The sequence below is a fragment of the Hemiscyllium ocellatum genome, chromosome 4, assembly GCF_020745735.1.
Source record: "Hemiscyllium ocellatum isolate sHemOce1 chromosome 4, sHemOce1.pat.X.cur, whole genome shotgun sequence".
Classification (NCBI taxonomy): domain Eukaryota; kingdom Metazoa; phylum Chordata; class Chondrichthyes; order Orectolobiformes; family Hemiscylliidae; genus Hemiscyllium; species Hemiscyllium ocellatum.
This window is the reverse complement of record NC_083404.1, coordinates 112558670-112579061: the sequence shown is the minus strand read 5'-3', so window position 1 is coordinate 112579061 and position 20392 is coordinate 112558670. Positions and strand designations below refer to the sequence as shown.

Below are 20392 nucleotides of genomic sequence, written 5' to 3'. Positions count from 1 at the left end.
GTCTTCCCAACGAAAAGCAATTAAAACCAAGCTTGAAATCTTCAAATCTAGTATTCAAACTAATACAAGTTAGTTTCCCTTGGTTTCAACAGTGCTGCTTTTTGCATGGTGTGCCACAGTCATTCAATCAGATTTCAGAATTTTAGAAAAACTTGCAATGCATTGTAAAATTTCGAGAAGACATTTTCAGCAAGGGAAAAAGTAGGCAAGTCTAGTTACCAGAAGCCCGAAACAAAGAGCTCAAAAAGATAATGTTTGTCTAATTCTTAAAGAATGATTTAATTTTAACACTCTATGCAATAAATGCTGGCCCAGCCAGCATCACCCATAATCTATGGACGAAAAGTTTAAAAAAAATATGAAACTCAAAAGGTTGGGAATGTTTCTGTAACTTTACAATGTTAAAAAAAAAACCTGATGATGCTGCAGTTCCTGTTGGATAGTTCAACTAAAGCTTTTGGTCACACTATGAAAGATGGAAACCACCTTGTATCAGAATCAGAAATCTAACAACAGAAACAACGCCCACATGATACTCAGACTGAGTCTGAAAAAGAAAGCAAACTTATAGATGCCTCAAAACGAATTTAAGGCTAAACTAATTTTAAAAAAAACGCATTTTGTTATGGGTTAGAGATTCAATGACCTTTTGATCTGATTACAGCCAATATCTTATCTCAGAGTGATATGCAAAGCTCTTGCCCCAGCCCCACTTTGAGAGAGTGATGGCATTGTGTTTGTGCATGCTACCAATAAGGCAGGGAAAAAACAAAGATTTCTCTTAAAGTGAACCGAATTTTACCAGTCCTTTAGAAAAGCCTCATTACGTTCATCACAAAAGTTAGTTTTTATTAGTGATAGAAAGTCACAACAGATGCAAAGGATGTACGCAATGATATCTTCATACTTGACATAATGTTAAGTTATGCTATTAATCACAAGTAAAAGGAAAGTTGGATTTTTCAAACTTTTACAAGATTTTCTGAGTTTTTCCAGGAAAGTCTGAACAGCTACTAATATTCCTTACTGATTCTAAACTTGTATAGAGGATTCTCAGTGTTGAGAGACCTTCAGATGTGTCAGGCAGCATGTTTAGAACATTGGTACAGTGATTTAGATTTGGGCTTTGGTGACACCAGTTCCAAGAGGTTGAACAGCATGAATGTAGCAGGTTACGCTATATGACTATGTAATTTAAATGAGTTGTTAAAGCAAAAATGCTATAAGAATGTGTAAATCATGGTAGGTTTCACTTGTGGAATCAGCAACTGAGGAGGACAGAGGGAATTCTTCATTCCTATATGCTCCTAAACATGTGCACAGTTCCCAGAATCCCAATGGGTGCCCACCTGCAGAGGCTACACTAATTTATAATCAATTTAAAATCCCAATTGTCTTACCACTACACTTAATGACAAAACTTTCCTCTTGAAAGGAAGAGAGGCAAAAATAAGTCACAGTGGGGGAGCAGACATTTTAAAGGTCAAGAACCCTGATGTTGAAGCCATCCTTGTGACTGCCAGTATTGCATCCCAAGTTTTGTCTTTTGAAATTTAGGCATTAGATAGAAACCTTTGAGCATGTGTTATACTTTTTGTGTTGTAACTGTTAAATAGATGAGGAAAACCTTAAGTTTTAAACTAACAAAAAAAGACAACAGCAAGAGTTCTGCAATCCAACATAGTCATAACTTTTATTTTTTTCCTTTGTTTAGCAAGACAGTATTTTCCTCTTTTACAAAAAAAGTATAGCAGAAAAGTAATTAAAGTTTATCAAAATTCTTCATGAGGTAGTGCACTTGGCAACAAGGCCCCCTACACTACACACACTTGGTCCCGATGCACAGATCCAGCAGTTTTCTTTCAGTAAATCATAACACTACCCCGTGATGGATTTTTTGAAAAATTGCTTTAGAAAAGATGTACAACACATTGAAATAAGTTCCTTGACAAAACAACTTCCTCTCTGCCACTAATATGATCAATAGCTTACATTGACTTGACGTCAAAGACATCATGCGACTTATAGCCTTCACGCACCGACATCAAATGGCACGACTGTAACATTGCTCAACAACATCAGAAGAGTACATTCAATTCAGGTAAATACCAATGGCATTGAGTGAGTTACAAGGCAGTTACACCAATCATAGGCTTCAGATCAGGGTTCATACTAGGAATTTTACTCTTTTTTCAAAAGAGGAAAACAACTTATCTTTAATTCCCTCAAAGAGAAAAAAAAGCCTTTGGTTGTTAATAATCTTTTCATCAAAAGTTCCATCTTGTTTTCTCCCTTTCACTACACATTTCATGTTCTATTTAGCTTAAAATAATATGTCAACTAAAAATGTCACCATGGTACAGTGTATGGATTCAGCCTATAAGGAAGCAAGAGGTATGGGAAAAGTAACAATTTTGAAACAAATCCAGTGTCCCAATCACGCATCTCTCAGTATCAAGAGCAACAAGGACATGACTAACACAAAACTAAGAAACCATGCTAGGCGCAGAAGCTGAAGAACCTAAAAGGAACAAGGAGAAATGTTAAAGTTTCAAATAAAAAGGGATTTAATTTTAAAAGTGTAAACGCAAACAGAAGACTCCACCCTAAGCACTTTTGGGTAGTAATAATTAAAAAGAGCAATCCTGGTTCATGTTATGAGTTGTGGAAGTATTCTTCCAGCTCACTCCAATCCATTGTAGTCTCATCTAGCAACTGTTCTATTTTCAATATTGAAAATGGTGCAGTTGTTTCTTTGGGAGGGAGAAACGAGAGGAATAGCAAAAAAAAAGGCCATGTTAGTTACAATATGACTTTTAAAATCAATTCCTTAGTTAATAAACAGCTGAAGAATTCATATTGATGTACAATCTTGTTAGTATTTAAGTCAGCTTCAGGATCAAATTGGTGCTGTTCTTGGTTAATGATCAAACCAACACCTGCTTGGTAGAGTTTACATGTTTGGCCCAGACTTTGATCAGTCACTCAATTAGCGAGAAAAAAGTACTTCCAAAACATCCCAAAATAGAAAGATGGAGAAGTGCACACTTTGATATTTTACTATTTTAGACATGCCAACAAAGTACACTGCCTAAGTCAGATACTGCCACTTGCTCAGATTACGGCCAATTAAAAAATTTCAAAATTCAATGATTTGAGACTATTGACTCCCTGGTGTTTTTTTTATATACCACCAGAGCTTCTGTATCACAAATAATCACAACACAGCAAGACTACTTTAAATAAACAATCAAGAGCTCCTAATGATCATGAGAAAGTGTTGTGCTCCAAAATACTTCCACTCAGTGTTTCAGCTCCAGTGCAGCTATACCGCTGAGCACATTTTCTTCAACATAATTTCACAGCCAGACTAATGTCACTTATACTCCACCCTCCCTGCCATTTCATTAAAAAAATATATATTCAAGATATAAAATTTTAAAAGTATTCTCAGAACAGTAACCGCAGCATGAGCAGAATCTATGTCAAGCTTCCAAGTGATATAGTATTTATCCAAAATACAATGGGTTTGATTGAGTAACGCATGTGCACTTTGATCATCCTGTGCACTCTTATTTGGTTTAAGAGAAATCCCTGATGGATAAATACCATATCGAATGGAACTCAGATGTTCACCTATTAGGTAGTTAATTTTATTCTCACCCTCTCGTATGTTGCTGTCTGTCAGTTTATTGGATTTGCACGACTGTCCTGTCAAAGCACTGGATGGAGAGGGTAAATACTCTTGGTCAGTGGGACCATCAATCCCTGCAGCATTTGCTAATCGTGCAGAGCGTCTCCTACGTTTGGATTTTTCTAACCAGGTGATCGGACTGCTGGGCTGAGAAGGGCCTTAGGGAAGAAGAGATGCTCAATTAGCCTTTTTTAAAAAAATAATAGTTTTGGTGTTTTGTTGTGGTAGCCTATTTTAATGTTAGCTTTTGATAGTACTATGCAATATAATGAAGGAAACAGTTGTTTGTACTCCTTTCAATTCATGCTGTTTTTAATGGAACTCATCATAAAATGGTTCGGATGGATGATAAGCTGGTTGTGCCAGGTTGACCACCAAAGAAAATTTACTTTAGCTGAGCGTTTATTTGTAAAAAGCAGTCATATTGAGATTGATGTAAAATTCAAAAGTTAAGAAATCAGATTTGTTTTTAATGAACAAATTCTTGGAATTAAAGTCAGGCTTCTATTTACAACAGCTGTGTGCATTTAAGTTGACAGTGTTTTTCTTTTAACCTTAGTAGGAACCATGATCTCAGCATCTATGGTGCAGCCTAACCCATGAGCAGTAAAGTGGAGGAACTTGCATGCATCACATCACTTACTAAAATTACGGAAAAAAATCGAAAGGAAAGGTTTACGTAACTAAACATGCTGACATACCTGAAAATACCAGTTTACATGTGGTTTTCAAAAAAAAATCTTCATAATTCTTTCAACACAATTAACAGCCACAACTAGAAGCTAAGTAGCTTTTTGTTTAAAACCCCTCTAGGCAAGACTCACTAAGCAACGCACTAACCAGTCTGAGGGATATCTGAAGGTGGTGGTGGGGGTAATGTCTGAGGAAATTCTACATTGTGCAACTCCTTGCCCTGAGGTACAGTTGGGGGAGGAGAAGGATCTGAAGCCTTTATATTCCCAGATGGCTCCTCAGGCTTTGTTTTACGTGTTCGGAGTTTGGTTGAGTGTGGAGATGAAAAAAATGGATCACTTTTTTGATTCAGAGTACAGGAATCTTCACTGCTCACTTCAGTCTTCAGCTGGTCAGTGGTATAAGAAGGTGACAACTAGATAAAAGTAAAAGTAAATAATTAATATACTGATAATCAACTAGGATTAGTATTTACAGTATTCATGCCCAAGTCAGTGTCAGTTTTATAATTAAAAGCAGCAAATCAAGTTAAACATTTAATTCTAAACATATCATAATACAAATTTTAAAATGTGTCGTGATTCCATACATGTTATAAAATGACCAACTGTCCCACTTCAACAGCATTAACAATGAACACTTGAACAATATAGTTACAGATTGATTAAAACAGTATCTCAAGAAATGTTTCTACCTTAATATTAGTATTACAAAGTATAAAACCTTTACATTATGGAAATAAAATTGTAAATTTGGTTGAACACAAGTTAATTTTATGTTTCTAAATGACTATCTTATTTGTGTCTCGAATTTCTCAAATCCAATTAACAAATTTCAGTTCTCTGACAAGCAAATGCCTCAATCGAGAATGTAAAGAAATGTTCTGAATTCCATTTAGACCAGTCTGGATTTCACTACATATTGTGAGAGACCACACTTTTCTTCTTTGGAATGATAAAACAAATGAAAGCTGGACTGCTATAGCTGAAATAACGATTTTCAAGTTGCAAAACTTTCATGTGCTGCATATTTTCTATGAGTTGTGCAATATAATGCATTTTGAGGAAGTGAGGTGAACAATTTAAGCCACCAAGTATTTTGAGTTCAGAAAATTTGGCCTAACAACACCTCTGTGATTGGCTGAATTATAGAACGTGAATGCCACAGTGCAGAAAGCAAAACATCCAGAACCTGCAATCAAAGCACCAACCACTTTCTCACTCTATGCAGGAATGACAGAAAAATTAAGGAAGTGATAAATAAAGAAGACAAGATAAAGTCTAGTCCACCTGATCAACTATCGAAATTTAAGAAATCACCATCTTCCTATAGACAGAAGTATGTCATCATTGCTAAAATCAAAAAGTAATTTTTCACATTGCCATCTAGACTTTTGATTTTTATAATTTTGTTCAGCCTGTCTATATTATGTTTACACTCATTGTACACATGTTAATCCATCTGTCTCAATTGTGATTGTATGGGTATTGAGGGGTTTAAAGGGGTAGACAGCTCTTTTCTGTCTTTTCTTAAAATTAAATGTGCTAAAGTAAATAGAATTGCTTTACTGCGAATTATCTTAGCCTTTTTCTCTACTTCTATCCCAGCTCTTGATTTTTTGGGATAGACTCATTGCTGACAGTGTGGTCAGCCAGTCACTTATGCATTCTTCAAGTCAAACCTACGCAGTGTTTTGTCAGAGAACTTCTTCAAATTTGGAAGATCTCTCAAAGTGCACCAAATTCAGTTCGCTGTCATTGTTCACTCTCCAAGTAGGCCACAGAAAAGTGATCAAAATGAGGAAACCTGATTGCTGTTTCTGACAGAGACAAACATCATTATGGCCTAACATAATATCTAACTACTTTTCCAATTAAAACTGCTCATTAAATACAGATCACAGATCAATCCCAAATCCTTCTAGTCTACATGACAATGCTAAACTAGATGATATCTTTAAAAACTAAAATTATAGCTTCCTTTATTTCCTTTTGCTTTCTATTTTGATCCCTATTATTGAATCCTCACTTACTTCTTGCAGGACTGCAAGATGGCACACCAAATTTGTGGATTTCAGATATCAGGCCTGTCGGTCATACACCTCAACAAATGACTGATCAAAATCAAACAATTTGCTCCAATCAGCAGCTTTTTTCTACCTCTATCAAAAACTGTGATAATCGATTGAAATTTTGTATCCTTGCTTTTGTCCTGATAACTGCAAGACCAAAAGCTTAGGCAATATTCCGAAAGCATTTATGCAAATACACGACTATTGCTAAAATCTTATGCAGTTTTATGACAACTAGAAAATAATAATTTATTTGTCATAAAATCATTAACCAACCTTTAGCACTTTTCCAGCTCCAAGCTTGCAATATCTGAACAAAATTGAAGGCATCTCCTAGAATGAACCAAGCTGCTGTACACAGCATTGTCACTTAGCTTTGCATTTCACATATTCCAAGATAGGGATTACAGTGTTAGCAAGATGCCAGGTACATAGGCCACAAGTTCCAATAGCTCAATGTATCAAGCAACATATCCAGTTGAACATTCACAGTGGGCAACATGCCAGTTATGCACAACCAGCCCACACTTGCAAGCAGTAGAAAGGTATGTCTACAATGAGATGTGACTCTGGTACTGGACATAATTTATTAATTGACCTAAATTGTTCTGACAGTTGCATGCTATAAACCTATCATAGAATCCAGAGTATGGAAACAGGCCATCTGGCCCAACAGAGGGTCAGTGTGGACCTGAAGAGTAACCCATCCACACCCATTGCCCTATTACTCTACATTTACCCCTGACTAAATGCACCTAACCTACATTCTGGGTAATCCAAGATGGAGAACAGGAAAAAGTTCTTAACAGGTGCTTTTTTTTTTGAGGTATTTTAGGTGCTGGAGGTGATTTCCTCAAATTCCAGAAGCAGCAATTACTGTTTTATATGCTGTTGCATTGTTTTGAAACTTTTGGGAAAAAAAAAGTCAAAACAGCAGCAGTTTTAAAAGAGAGAAGAACACACAAAGGAAGTACATGGCGAGGTCATTGCGGGAGAGGGAGGAAGGAGGAGGGAGAACCTGCACAGTTACTGCCTTTGCTGTTTAAATTCATGTATCATTGGACATCAGAGTGCGTCTGGGAAAATTGACAAACAGTGAAATTCACAACTGATCTTGGAGAAACGGTTGGGCAAAGTTCACATCACAGAATCAGATAAGTTAATCATTGTTTTAAGTGTGGCCTACAGAGAGAGTCTGCAGTAGTGAGTATAGTGGGTTCTTTCTTAATTGTGTGTTTTTGGAGATATGTATCTTGATTAAACTTAAAATATAAGCCATAACTATTAATTTACCCTGGGACAGTGTTTGTAGAGGAATAAGACGGTGTTATTTTCTGGGTCTGTAGATTGTGAAGGAGCAAATATGGCCTTTAGTACAGTGATATGTACTTCTTGTCAGATGTGGGAGTTTAAAGAGAGTTTAAGGGTTACTGTAGATCTTGTATGCCATAAATGCTGTTGGCTACGAATCTTATCAGATCGAATGGATCAGTTGGAGGTATAGTTAGAACCAATGAGGAATGTGCAACAGCAACAGTATGTGATGGATGGCAGTTATGGGGGGAGGGGGGGTTGGAGTCTCAGACACAGTCACATAGATGGATTCACTCCAGGAAAGGTATCCCTAGATAGGCACCTAGGGCAGGAATCTTTCGTGGATACACCTATTTCAAACAGGCATGCTGTTTTGGAAAATGTAGGGGGTGATGGATTCTCAGGGGAACGTAGCACAAACGGTCAAGTTGCTGGTATTGAGACTGGCTCTAATGTAACAAGGGGTATGTCGGGTTCCAAGAGATCAATTGTGTTTGGGGACTTTCTAGTCCGAGGTAAAGACAGGTGTTACTGTAGCTAGCAGTGAAAAAGCAGAATGGTGTGTTGTTTCCCTGGTGCCAGGATCAGGGATGTCTCAGAGAGTCAGAATATTATCACGAGGGAGAGGGGCCAGCAAAGGGTCATTGTCCACATTGGAACCAACGACATAGGAAGGGAAAAGGTTGAGATTCTGAAGGGAGATTACAGAGTTAGGCAGAAATTTATAAAGGAGGTCCTCAAGAGTAGTAATATCTGGATTACTCCTGGTGCGATGAGCTAGTGAGGGCAGGAATAGGGGGGTAAAGCAGATGAATGCATGGCTGAGGAGCTGGTGTAGGGGAGAAGGAATCACATTTTTGGATCATTGGAATCTCTTTCATGGTAGAAGTGACATGTACAAGTAGGACGGATTGCACCTATATTGGAAGGGAACTAGTATACTGGCAGGGAAATTTGTTAGAGCTGTTCGGGAGGATTTAAACTATTAAAGGGGGACGGGGGGGTCAGGAACCCAGGGAGATAGTGAGGAAAGAGATCAATCTGAGACTGGTACAGTTGAGAACAGAAGTAAGTCAAACAAACAAACAAACAAAGTCAGGACAGGCAGGGACAACGTAGGTCAAATAAATTAAAAAGTGCATTTATTTCAATGCAAGGGGCCTAACAGGGAAAGCAGATGAACTCAGGGCATGGTTAGGAACATGGGACTAGGATATCATAACAATTACAAAACATAGCTCAGAGATGGGCAGGACTGAGATTATTCCAGGATACAAATGCTACAGGAAGAATAGAAAGGGAGGCGAGAGAGGAGGGGAGTGACATTTTTGATAAGGGATAGTATTACAGCTGTGCTGAGGGAGGATATCCCTGGATGTATTTCCAGGCAAGTTATGTGGGTGGAACTGAGAAATAAGAAAGGAATGATCACCCTATTGGGATTGTATTATAAACCCCCTAATAGGCAGGGGGGAATTAAGAAACAAACTTGTAAGATGTCAGCTATCTAAGAATAATAGGGTGGTTATGGTAGGTGATTTTAACTTTCCAAACATAGACTGGGACTGCCATGGAGTGAAGGGTTTAGATGGAGAGGAATTTGTTAAGTGTGGACAAGACAATTTTCTGATTCAGTATGTGGATGAACCTACTAGAGAAAGTGCAAAACTTGACCTACTCTTGGGAAATAAGGCAGGGCAGGTGACTGAGGTGTCAGTGGGGGAGCAATTTGGGGCCAGCGACCATAATTCTACTAGATTTAAAATAATGATGGAAAAGGATAAATCAGATTTAAAAGTTGAAGTTTTAAATTGGAGAAAGGCCAATTTTGACAGTATTAAGCAAGATCTTTTGAATGGAGGCAGATGTTCGCAGGTAAAAGGACGGCTGGAAAATGGGAAGCCTTCAGAAGTGAGATAACGAGAATCCAGGAAAAGTATACTCCTGATAGGGTGAAAGTAAAGGCTGGTAGATGTAGGGAATACTGGATGACTAAAGAAATTGAGGGTTTGCTTACGAAAAGGAAGGAAGCTTATGTAAGGTATAAACAGGATAGATCAAGTGAATCCTTAGAAGACTATAAAGAAAGTAGGAGTATACTTAAGAGGGAATGAGGGCGGCAAAAAGGAGACATGAGATTGCTTTGGCAAATAGACTTAAGGAGAATCCAAAGAGATTTTACAAATATATTAAGGACAAAAGGGTAACTAGGGAGAGAATAGGGCCCCTCAAGGATCAGCAAGGCAGCCTTTGTGTGGAGCCACAGAAAATGGGGGAGATACTGAATAAGTATTTTGCATCAGTATTTACTGTGGATAAGGACATGGAAGATATAGACTGTAGGGAAATAAATGGCGACACCTTGCAAAATGTCCATATTACAGAGGAGGAAGTGCTGTTTGCCTTGAAATGGGTAAAGGTGGATAAATGCCCAGGAGTACCCCAGAACTCTGTGGGAAGCGAGAGAAGTAATTGTTGGGCCTCTTGCTGAGATATTTGTGTCATCGGTAGTCACAGGTGAGTTGCTGGAAGACTAGAGGTTGGCTAACGTGGTGCCACTGTTTTAGGAGGGTGGTAAGGACAGGCCAGGGAACTATAGACCAGTGAGCCAGACATCAGTGGTGGGCAAGGTGTTGGAGGGAATCCTGAGGGACAGGACGTACATGTATCTGAAAAGGCAAGGAGTGATTAGGAATAGTCAACATGGCTTTGTGTGTGGGAAATCATGTCTCAAACTTGATTGAGTTTTTTGAGGAAGTAACAAAGAGGATTGATGAGGGCAGAGCGGTAGATGTGATCCATAGGGACTTCAGTAAGGCGTTCGACAAGGTTCCCCATGGGAGACTGATTAGCAAGATTAGATCTCATGGAATAAAGGGAGAACTAGCCATTTGGATACAGAACTGGCTCAAAGGTAGAAGACAGAGTGGTGGTGGAGGGTTGTTTTTCAGACTGAAGGCCTGTGACCAGTGGAGTGCCACAAGGATCAGTGTTGGGCCCTCTATTTTTGTCATTTACATAAATGATTTGGATGCGAGCATAAGAGGTACAGTGAGTAAGTTTGCAGATGACACCAAAATTGGAGGTGTAGTGGACAGCGAAGGTGGTTACCTCAGATTACAACAGGATCTGGACCAGATGGGCCAATAGGCTGAGAAGTGGCAGATGGAGTTTAATTCAGATAAATGAGTGGTGCTGCATTTTGGGAAAGCAAATCTTAGCAGAACTTTTACAATTAATGGCAAGTTCCCATGGAGTGTTGCTGAACAGAGAGACCTTGGAGTGCAGATTCATAGCTTCTTGAAAGTGGAGTCACAGGTAGATAGGATAGTGAAAAAGGCATTTGGTATGCTTTCCTTTATGGGTCAGAGTATTGAGTACAGGAGTTGGGAGGTCATGTTGCAGCTGTACAGGACATTGGTTAGGCCACTGTTGGAATATTGCGTGCAATTCTGGTCTCCTTCCTATCGGAAAGATGTTGTGAAACTTGAAAGGGTTCAGAAAAGATTTATAAGGATGTTGCCTGGGTTGAAGGATCTGAGCTACAGGGAGAGGCTGAACAGACTGGGACTGTTTTCCCTGGAGTGTCGGAGGCTGAGGAGTGACATTATAGAGGTTTACCAAATTATGAGGGGCATGGGTAGGGTAAATAGGCAAAAAGTCTTTTCCCTGGGGTCAGGGAGGGCATAGGTTTAGAGTGAGAGGGGAAAGATATAAAACAGATCCAAGGGGCAACAGTTTCACACAAAGGGTGGTACGTGTATGGATTGAGCTGCCAAAGGAAGTGGAGGAGGCTAGTACAATTGCAACATTTAAGAGGCATATGGATAGGAAGGGTTTGGAGGAATATGAGCTAGATGCTGGCAGGTCAGACTAGGTTGGGTTGGGATATCTGGTCGGCATGGACGGGTTGGACCGAAGGGTCTGTTTCCATGCTGTACATCTCTATGACTCTAGACATTCCTGAACACTATGGACAATTTAGCATAGCCAATTCACCTGTCCTGCACATCCTTGGATTGTGGGAGGAAACCCACTCAGACACAGGCAAAATGTGCAAACTCTAAAGAAACAGTTGTCTGAGGCTGGAACCAAACCTGGTGCTGAGGCAGCAGCGCTATCCACTCAGCCATCATGCCAGTAACCACTGAACTACCATTTAAATTAATTTAGGATCATCAATTGGTCTCATACTATGATGCATTTGTCCATTATAGAAGCGATGTGTTAATGCACAGCCCCCTGATTTATGTCAGCAAAAGGAATTCTTACAGACATTTCACCTTTCCCATGTGGAGTACAAAAAAAGGAGCCAGGGAGACTGTCAACGTCTGCAAGGCTCTGATCAATGACTTAAAGCTGGCTATCAGTACTACATTTCTATGCAACAGTCAGCTCACTCGTCAGGCTACATAAATCAATTTTCCATTCACCACCACCACCACTCCAAGTCTGTTTTGTTGCATCCTAATGCTGTGTGCAAGATGAAAAGCTTCAACTTGTTGTGCCCATTAGTATTGTTTAAGTACTGTATACCAAACAATTGTCTTATTTGTATCTATTTCACTGAACAAATAAATTTCAAAGTTTTGGTTTCTGCTGCATTAGTACAACAAATTTCAATAGGTCTGTAAAGTTGCGCATTCAAAATAGAAAATTTCATCAGCATTTGTTAAATATTAGTCAGGATCTCTTCAAATGATAAGTTGCCTTAGAAAGGTCAAGGTATTTTATTATGATCTTAATGGTTAAAATCCAGGTCATAAAGTGCAACTCTCATTTCTTTTCAAATATTTTGGGGATTACAATCCAAGTTTCCATAATATTCTTGCCTGTGTAAATCAACAGCACTGAATAGTAGCACAGTAAATCAACTTTCACTTTTAGTATGTGGAATCCAAGATGTATTCTGCAATTCTAATGTTATCACAAGTAGAAAAAATGACAATTACAAGTATGTAACTATTCAATCTGTTATAGTTGTCTTCACACTCTCAATTTGTACTGATTACATCTCAGAAATTAGCATCAACCTGGAGTCAGGATTGTAACCCATTTCAGTTGTTCAGTTTCTGCAGTGTAGCTGCAACGAGCAATTGTTTTCACATTGGTACAAGTTAAATCAGATTCTGGCATTCATAAGTTGATTCTCAGGATTTCTTTTGCTAGATGTGACTCACTTATCCTTGCAAACAAATTGAGTCCATGAGTCAGCCTCATGTTTCAGAAAAGATTTCCCAGGATGTTGTTGGAAATGGAGGGTTTGAGTTTTAAAAAAAAAGATGGATTGGCTGGGACCGTTTTCACTGGCGCATAGGAGGTTGAGGGGTGACCTTAGTTTATAAAATCACCATGGTATAGATAAGGTGAATAGCAAAGGTATTTTCCCAAAAATTGCAGGGGGGGGGGGGGGGGGGGGGGCGCGAGGGGGTAGAGTTCAAAACTAAGGGCATGTTTTTAAGTTGAAAGGTGGTGTACGATTTATAAAAATGACATGAGAGCAATTCTTTTTACAGAGTGGTTACTGGATGTGATGAACTGCCAGAGGAAGTGGTGGGTGCAGGTACAGGGGTAACATTTTAAAAGACATTTGGATAAGTACTGAGTCGGAAAGATTGGGAGGGATCCAGGTCAAATGCAGACAGGTTGGGCTAGTTTAGTTTGGGAAATTGGGTCAGCATGGATTAGTTGATCCGTATGATCTGTTTCCATGCTGTATGACTATAACAGAGTCGAGATAGACCCAGACAAGACATTCTTTAAGGGCAGAACATTTACTGGGCTAGAAGCAAAGAGCAAGGGAGTACAATTAATTGAAGAGATCTAACAACAACCAACACAGGTACAACAGAAAATACAATCTCCAGATTGAAAGCAGCAAACAATAAGTCCATCACTGGGCATTACTCCAATTCTTTTCTTTTATTCAGGAAGGTCAGCTAGTTCCTTACAGACATCAACATTTATAAAAAGACTAGACAACAGTGAATATAGCTTCAGTGTGCTTGACAAGGGCAGAGTGTAAAACAGCAGCATCTACTTGTAGAATTAAATTGGCACATGCAGAATAACGCTGAAAATGTGTTGCTGGAAATAACAGCAGCTTTCAGTAACAAGCTGGGCTTTGTCTGTTTAATGGAAATGGACGTGGAATATTCTAAATTAAGCTGCTCCCCAAAGCTCAATAATTATCTAGTCAAGATATATAAATACCAAATAAAATGAAATAGATCTGAGTATTCGACATTTAAGCACCAGAACTAGACAGGAAACTGAATGATAAAAAGAATCCAGGATGCCTCTTCATTGGCACAACATTCACACCAAGGTGTAAGCCTGAGATGGAAAATGTGAAGTGTGGCTGTTAAAATCTGTATTTTCAATTAAATTCTACTTAAATGAAGACAGATAGCCAAAATAGAAATACAAAATTATGACAGACAATGCTCTTATGAGGTTTTACAGTAATGGTTCATTGGATCATGTAATGCAGTTTAGAGACTAGACAGCCAAAATCACCAACGAGCAAAAAAAAATCCATTTTCAAATTGGTAGAATACACTCTAGGTGAATAATATGACAATTCTTTTAAGTTAGTTAGCAACTTTTTAAACAGAAGAATTTTGAGCTGTCATCTTGTGCTCATTAGGAAGTTGGCCATAACACCTTCACACCTTCAATACTTCTCACTCTCTCTCTCACACACACACACACACACACACACACACACACACACACATCCCAGCAAGGCCAGTGTCCAAAGTTCCAACTTTGGCTCCATGACTTTTTTGTTTTTTTAGTTCATGATAACAAGGAATAATTCTGATGCTACTGCATTTTAGAAGATTTGCCAACCCTGCAATTCCAACGTTGGTGGTGCTTACATGCAGAAATTAATTTTGGCAGAGTCTTATCTGATAGCTGCACATGGCCTACTCAGTGTCAATCTAAGTTTGCAGATTGCACTAAGTAGATAATTTCTTTTTAATATCTCTACTCCAATTAGTCACCTCAAAACAAATGGGCCGTAAACAATGCAGAAATGCTACACATGAAATTACCACAGTTCAAACAGTCACCTTTTGCTTACTACTCAATTTCAATTGAGCTTTATTAGCACATGGCAGAATGGGAAAAGAGGAATGTGAGCAAAAATCGGCATAAAGAAATTGGTTTTAAGGAAACCTCCTAAATATTTTCCTTTTTAACATGAAAATTCAAGTTTCAATTCTACAAAAGATAACACAGTTGACATTAACATTGTGACACAACGACAGCATGCAGAGGGAATGAACAGGTGACAAGTGAGATTTTTGGGAATATCAGATTTCAACAGATTTTCATCTTCTAGATTTTGCACCTCCATTTTCAGATTGCAGATATGCAACAAAACTACAGAATTCAGTTCAAAGACATGAAGGTGGAAGAGGTTTGAAGTTTTGCATAATTTAATATTTAGCTAATGTGCAGTAGCAAACAAAAGCAAAATGGATGTGCCCACATTCAATGAGGTTGTCATGGGTCATAAAATAAATTGAGAAAAGAAAATTTGCAGAAAATTAGCTGGCAACTTACAAAAGGTGGATAATGATAATGAGAGGCATGGTAAATATATAATTATTTCACAATTGCATATACAAGGGAATGGGAACATGTACATGTCATTGAATAATGCTTATTGCAACTAAAATAAAGAGGGGATTATATTGAATAGACTAAAACTCAAAAACAATGAAATCCTTAGTCCTGATGGATTGCACCCATACATTTTAAAAGATATCTAAAGAGACAGTAAAGACAGAACCAATCATATGTAATAATAATAATAATAATAATAATAATAATAATAATAATAATACCAGGGGACTAGAGAATAGCCACAGTGATTCCTTCATTAAAAGGAAGCAGAAAGTGTTCATAAAATAAAAAGGCCCGGCAGTCAAACATCAATGGTTGGAAAAGTAATGGGATCCTTACTAATGAGAATGAAAGAACATTCAGGGTGAGCTGTAATGATGAATAGTTGACAAGGGTTTCAAAAGTTAAAATCTCGGCTGATCAACATTCTTAGAATTTTATTGAGGTGAAGAGAGAATAGATAATGGCAATGTAGATGTAATTTATTTGGATAGTTAAAATCAGTTCAAAAAGGCTTCTCAAAATGGATCATTGAAGGAGGTCTAAGAATGTAGATTCAGGGACAAGTGGCAGAATGGTTTGCTAGTTGGTTTCAAGATTTGAAATACAGCCTCAAACTGAAAGGTAAGCAATCAAGCGTGGCAGAAGGTGTCAAGTGATATTGCACAAGTATCAGTGTTGGAATCACTGCGATCCACAATTTACATTAACTAATTGAATTTTTGAATCAAGACTACAATTTCTAAATTTGGGTAATGGTAAATTGGAAGGGCATGGTAGGACAGTCAGTAAGGACAGCACTGCAGAAATTTACAGGAGGATATTAATAAACTTCAGTTGATTTCTCCAAGGTTAACAGAGATAAACATGAGATATTACATTTTGGTAGGAGAAATTTGGAAGGCACAAGTATCGATCTGTAGATGAAAAAAATAGCTGAGTGCCTACACACCAACCATGAAAAGTTAAGCATTATATAAAAAGGTCAAACTAAGCACTATACTATATTATTTGAAGAAGAGGAGAATTGAAAAGTTGTGAAGAGGGCATAAGGAAGCCACAAATTATATACAAAAAGACAGATAGGTTTTAAGTGCGCAAAAATGTTGAAAATGGAGTATGATGGCAGAAAATGTCAACTTTGGGAGAACGAATAAAAAGGAACAGCATGTTTTCTAACTGGTGAGAGATTGCAGAAATATCTGGGTGCCCTTGCACATGAATTTAAGTTCAGTAGGCAGACACAGCAATTAGGAGTCAATACGTGTAGTACTGGAAAAAGCACAGCAGTCAGGCAGCATCTGAAGAGCAAGAGACTTGACGTTTCGGGTGTGACGGAGGGGCAAACCCAAGACATTGATTTCTTTGTTCCTCAGATGCTGCTTGATGGTGCTGTGCTTTTTCCAATGCCACACTTTATCAACTCTTACTTCTCCAGCATTTGCAGTCTTCACTATTCCTAGATACAGCAAGTAATTAGGAAAGCTAATAGAATGTTGCTCATTGAGTGTGAAACGGAATATGTAGATAGAGAGGTTATGCTTAAATATAGAAGGTACTTATGAGACTCTCTGCAGTACTGTGGCACAGTACTGGTCACCTTATTTAAAGAGGGATCTAAATGCAATGGAAACCATTCAGAAAAGGATTACGAAATATTGGACCAATTGAGCTTTTGTGGTGTTTAGAAAGCTAAAAGGTGACTTGATTGAAATATGAAATCCTGACGGGTTTGTCCAGGTTGAATGTGCCAGGGATTGTCCCTCTTGTGGAAGTTACTATTTAAATATCCTAGATAATTTAACACAGATATCAGGCATTGTTTCTCTCAGTGAGATGACAGCCTTTTGAAGTTACTCCATAAAAAGGTGGTGAAGGCAGAGAGCTTGATGATTATAAGGCAGAGGTCAATAGATTTTTGTTAAGCAAGAGTTTAAATGGCTATCAGGGATAGGCAGAAATGTAGATTTGAGGTTACAATCAGACCAGCCTTGATTTTGTTCAATAGCAGACAAGGTGGACGGTTCATATGTTGTATGTACCTACTTATGTAAATAGTAAACTGATTTGAGAGAAAAATCGACGTGTACAGGAGTGAACATCATCTGTACATGGGCTACACATTTTGCACGGTAACACCATAAATCTCATTTAGAGGAAATAAAAGCCAAAACTGGGATATTAATTAATTAGCTAGCAAGAATAGTCTGACAGTATGAGATCTAGATAGTGTATACAATTTGGGCATGCTTCCTATGATTAACAATGGCAAACAAACATTCAGGTAAAAAAAAAAGCTACATTGACACAAAGGATTTTTGGCTTTTACTTCAAAGGGAATTGAGTATAAAAGTAGAAAGTTTGCTAAAACTATACAAGACACTAGTCAGACCAGTTAGAATACAGTAAACACCTCTGAATCCCCTTTGAAAGAAACCAGCACTAGAGACACCAGAGAAAGGTCATGAGGCTGACACTAGGTATGAATAGATTATCTTATGAGGAGAGTTAGGCAGATTGAGCCTGTGCTCGTGGAACACAGAAGAATGAGACATGATCTTAGTGAAACATATAAGATTCTTAGAGAAGTTGACAAGGTAGATGAGAAAAGATTATTTCCTTTGAGTTTAGGAACAGAGAGCATAATCTCAGAATAGAGTTACGCATTTAGGACAGATATGAGGAGGAATTGATTCTGAGGGCAGTGAATCTGTATAATTCTTTAGCACAGAGGGCTGTTAAGGCTGGGTCATTAAGCATGCTTAAGGCTGCAACAGACAGGCAGGAAAGGAATCAAGGTTCAAAGAGAAAAGGCAGGATTGTGGAGTTGGCAATCATCAGAATCACAATGGTAGAACCGAATGGCCAAGTTCTCTCCTACTTCTTATGCGCACAAAATGAGGGGCAAAGAGTGCGAAGTGGTGATTTTTGTGATGGTAACTGGATATATGATTAGATTCCCTACAATGTGGAAACAGGCCTTTCGGCCCAACAAATCCACACTGACCCTCCAAAGAGTAACCCACCCAGACCCATTTTCCCTCTGACTAATGCACCTAACACTATTGGCAATTTAGCATGGCCAATTTCACTTGACCTGCACATCTTTGGACGGTGGGAGGAAACCAGAGCACCCAGAGGAAACCCATGAAGACACGGGGAGAATGTGCAAACTCCACACAGAGAGTCGCCAGAGGCTGGAATTGAACCTGGGTCCCTGGTGCTGTGAGGCAGCAGTACTAATCACTGGGCCGCCCCACATTTGGAAACCAAACAAAAAGGAAACCCAGGAAGCATGGAGAGGCAATGGTGTAGGTTTTATTGCTAGACCATCAATCTGGCAACTCAAATAATGTTCTGGGGACCCAGGTTGGAATCCTGCCACGACAAGAATTTAAATTTAAAACTTTAAAAAGTGTGGAATTATTAAATCGACAGATGACCATGAAACCACTTGATAGTCAGGAAAACCATATCTGGTTTGTTGATGCCATTCAGGAGAAGGAAACCTGCCATCTTCACCTCGTCTAGCCTACATGCAACTCCAGATCCACAGCAACATGGTTGACTCTCTGCCCACTGAAATAATCTAGCCATTCAGTTCAAAGGTAACTCGGCATGGGCAATGAATGCTAACAGCCAGTGACACCCACCTTGCACAGGTGAACAAAAAAGTTCAAGTAATTAAACACCTGCCCTCCCTCTTTACCATGCAAAGTCCCAAACACCAAGGTCTCACAAAGAAAGTTCAATTTGTGGAGTATGCAGTTTTTAGCTTACATAGAAAACTATGATGTTAGAAAAACACCAGTCGAAACAAAGCACCTCACTTCAGGAGTTTTAGTAAAGGTTTTAAATTTCACGTCCTTTGAATAAGACCAAAAGACAATAAAGGTACAGGAGTAGAAGCTGGCCACTTGGCTCTCTGAGACTGCTCGGTCATTGAGATCATGGCTAATCTGATAAGAACAACTCCACCTTCCCACCTTATCCCCATAACCCTCTATTCCCTGTTTAAAATGTTGAGTCTCTCAGCTTTGTTTATGTGTAACAATTCAACCTCAAAACAAAGAATTCCAACAGTTCATGACCCTCAGAAGAAATTTCTCCTCACCTTCAATGTGATTATGTCCACCGGTCTTGGGATATTCTCATAAGTGGAAATAATTTCTCTGCATCTGCTTTGTCAAGTCCCCCGATAAATGTTGTATGTTTCAATAAGGTCACTTCTCATTTTAAACTCCAAAACGTGCAAGTACAACCCATTCAAGTTTTCAGAAGAAAATCACTTAATTCCTGGGATCAACTGAGTGAACCTTTTCATCAGGTAAGGGGACTAAACTGCTCAGTACTCCAAGCATGGTCTAACCAGTGCTTGAAAAGTTTTAGCGTGACCTCCTCATTTTTAAATTTCATGTCCTTTGAATAAAGGCCAACAGTTCATTTGCTTTGCTGATAACAATCTTTGTGACATGCACGAGGACCACCAAACTCCTCCAGTATTGCAACTTTATGCAGTCTATCCCAACGCAAATAATATTCATAGCTCCCTTTTACCTGTTAAAGCGCATAACCATTTTTTTCCACATTCCATCAGCCAGGTTTTCACCCACTGAACCTGTCCATATCCCTGTCAAATTTTGCCATCTTTACCACTTGCCTTCTCACCTAATTTTGCATCATTGGCAAATTTGGCCTTAGTACATTCCAGTAGGCTAGAGTGCGGTGCTGGAAAAGCACAGCAGGTCAGGTAGCATTCGAGGAGCAGGAGAATTGACATTTCGGGCAAAAGCCCAAAATGAGGTTGATGATGGGCTTTTGCCCAAAATGTCGATTCTCCTGCTCCTCGAATGCTACCTGACCTGCTGTGCTTTTCCAGCACCACACTCACTTTCTGCATTCCACTAGGCTTCAAGGAATAATTATTTAATTCGTGTAACAGATTCTATTCTCTGAACTTTCAGTAGGTTGAGAGAAGCAGG

The 20392-nt window shown here is 38.7% G+C and overlaps 1 protein-coding gene across 2 annotated transcripts in view; it reads right to left on the bottom strand.

Annotated features, from left to right (window-relative positions):
* phf20l1 (PHD finger protein 20 like 1) overlaps positions 1-20392 on the bottom strand; it is a 126833-nt gene that overhangs the window by 69819 nt on the left and 36622 nt on the right. The window contains exons 10-11 of one of the 2 annotated variants that reach the window (XM_060823774.1): positions 4535-4802; positions 3664-3852 (exon numbers count right to left, since the gene is read on the bottom strand). In XM_060823774.1, the coding sequence (XP_060679757.1) occupies positions 3664-3852; positions 4535-4802 (457 nt within the window). The remainder of the gene's footprint in view (positions 1-3663; positions 3853-4534; positions 4803-20392) is intronic. The other variant, XM_060823775.1, reaches the window with a different exon arrangement.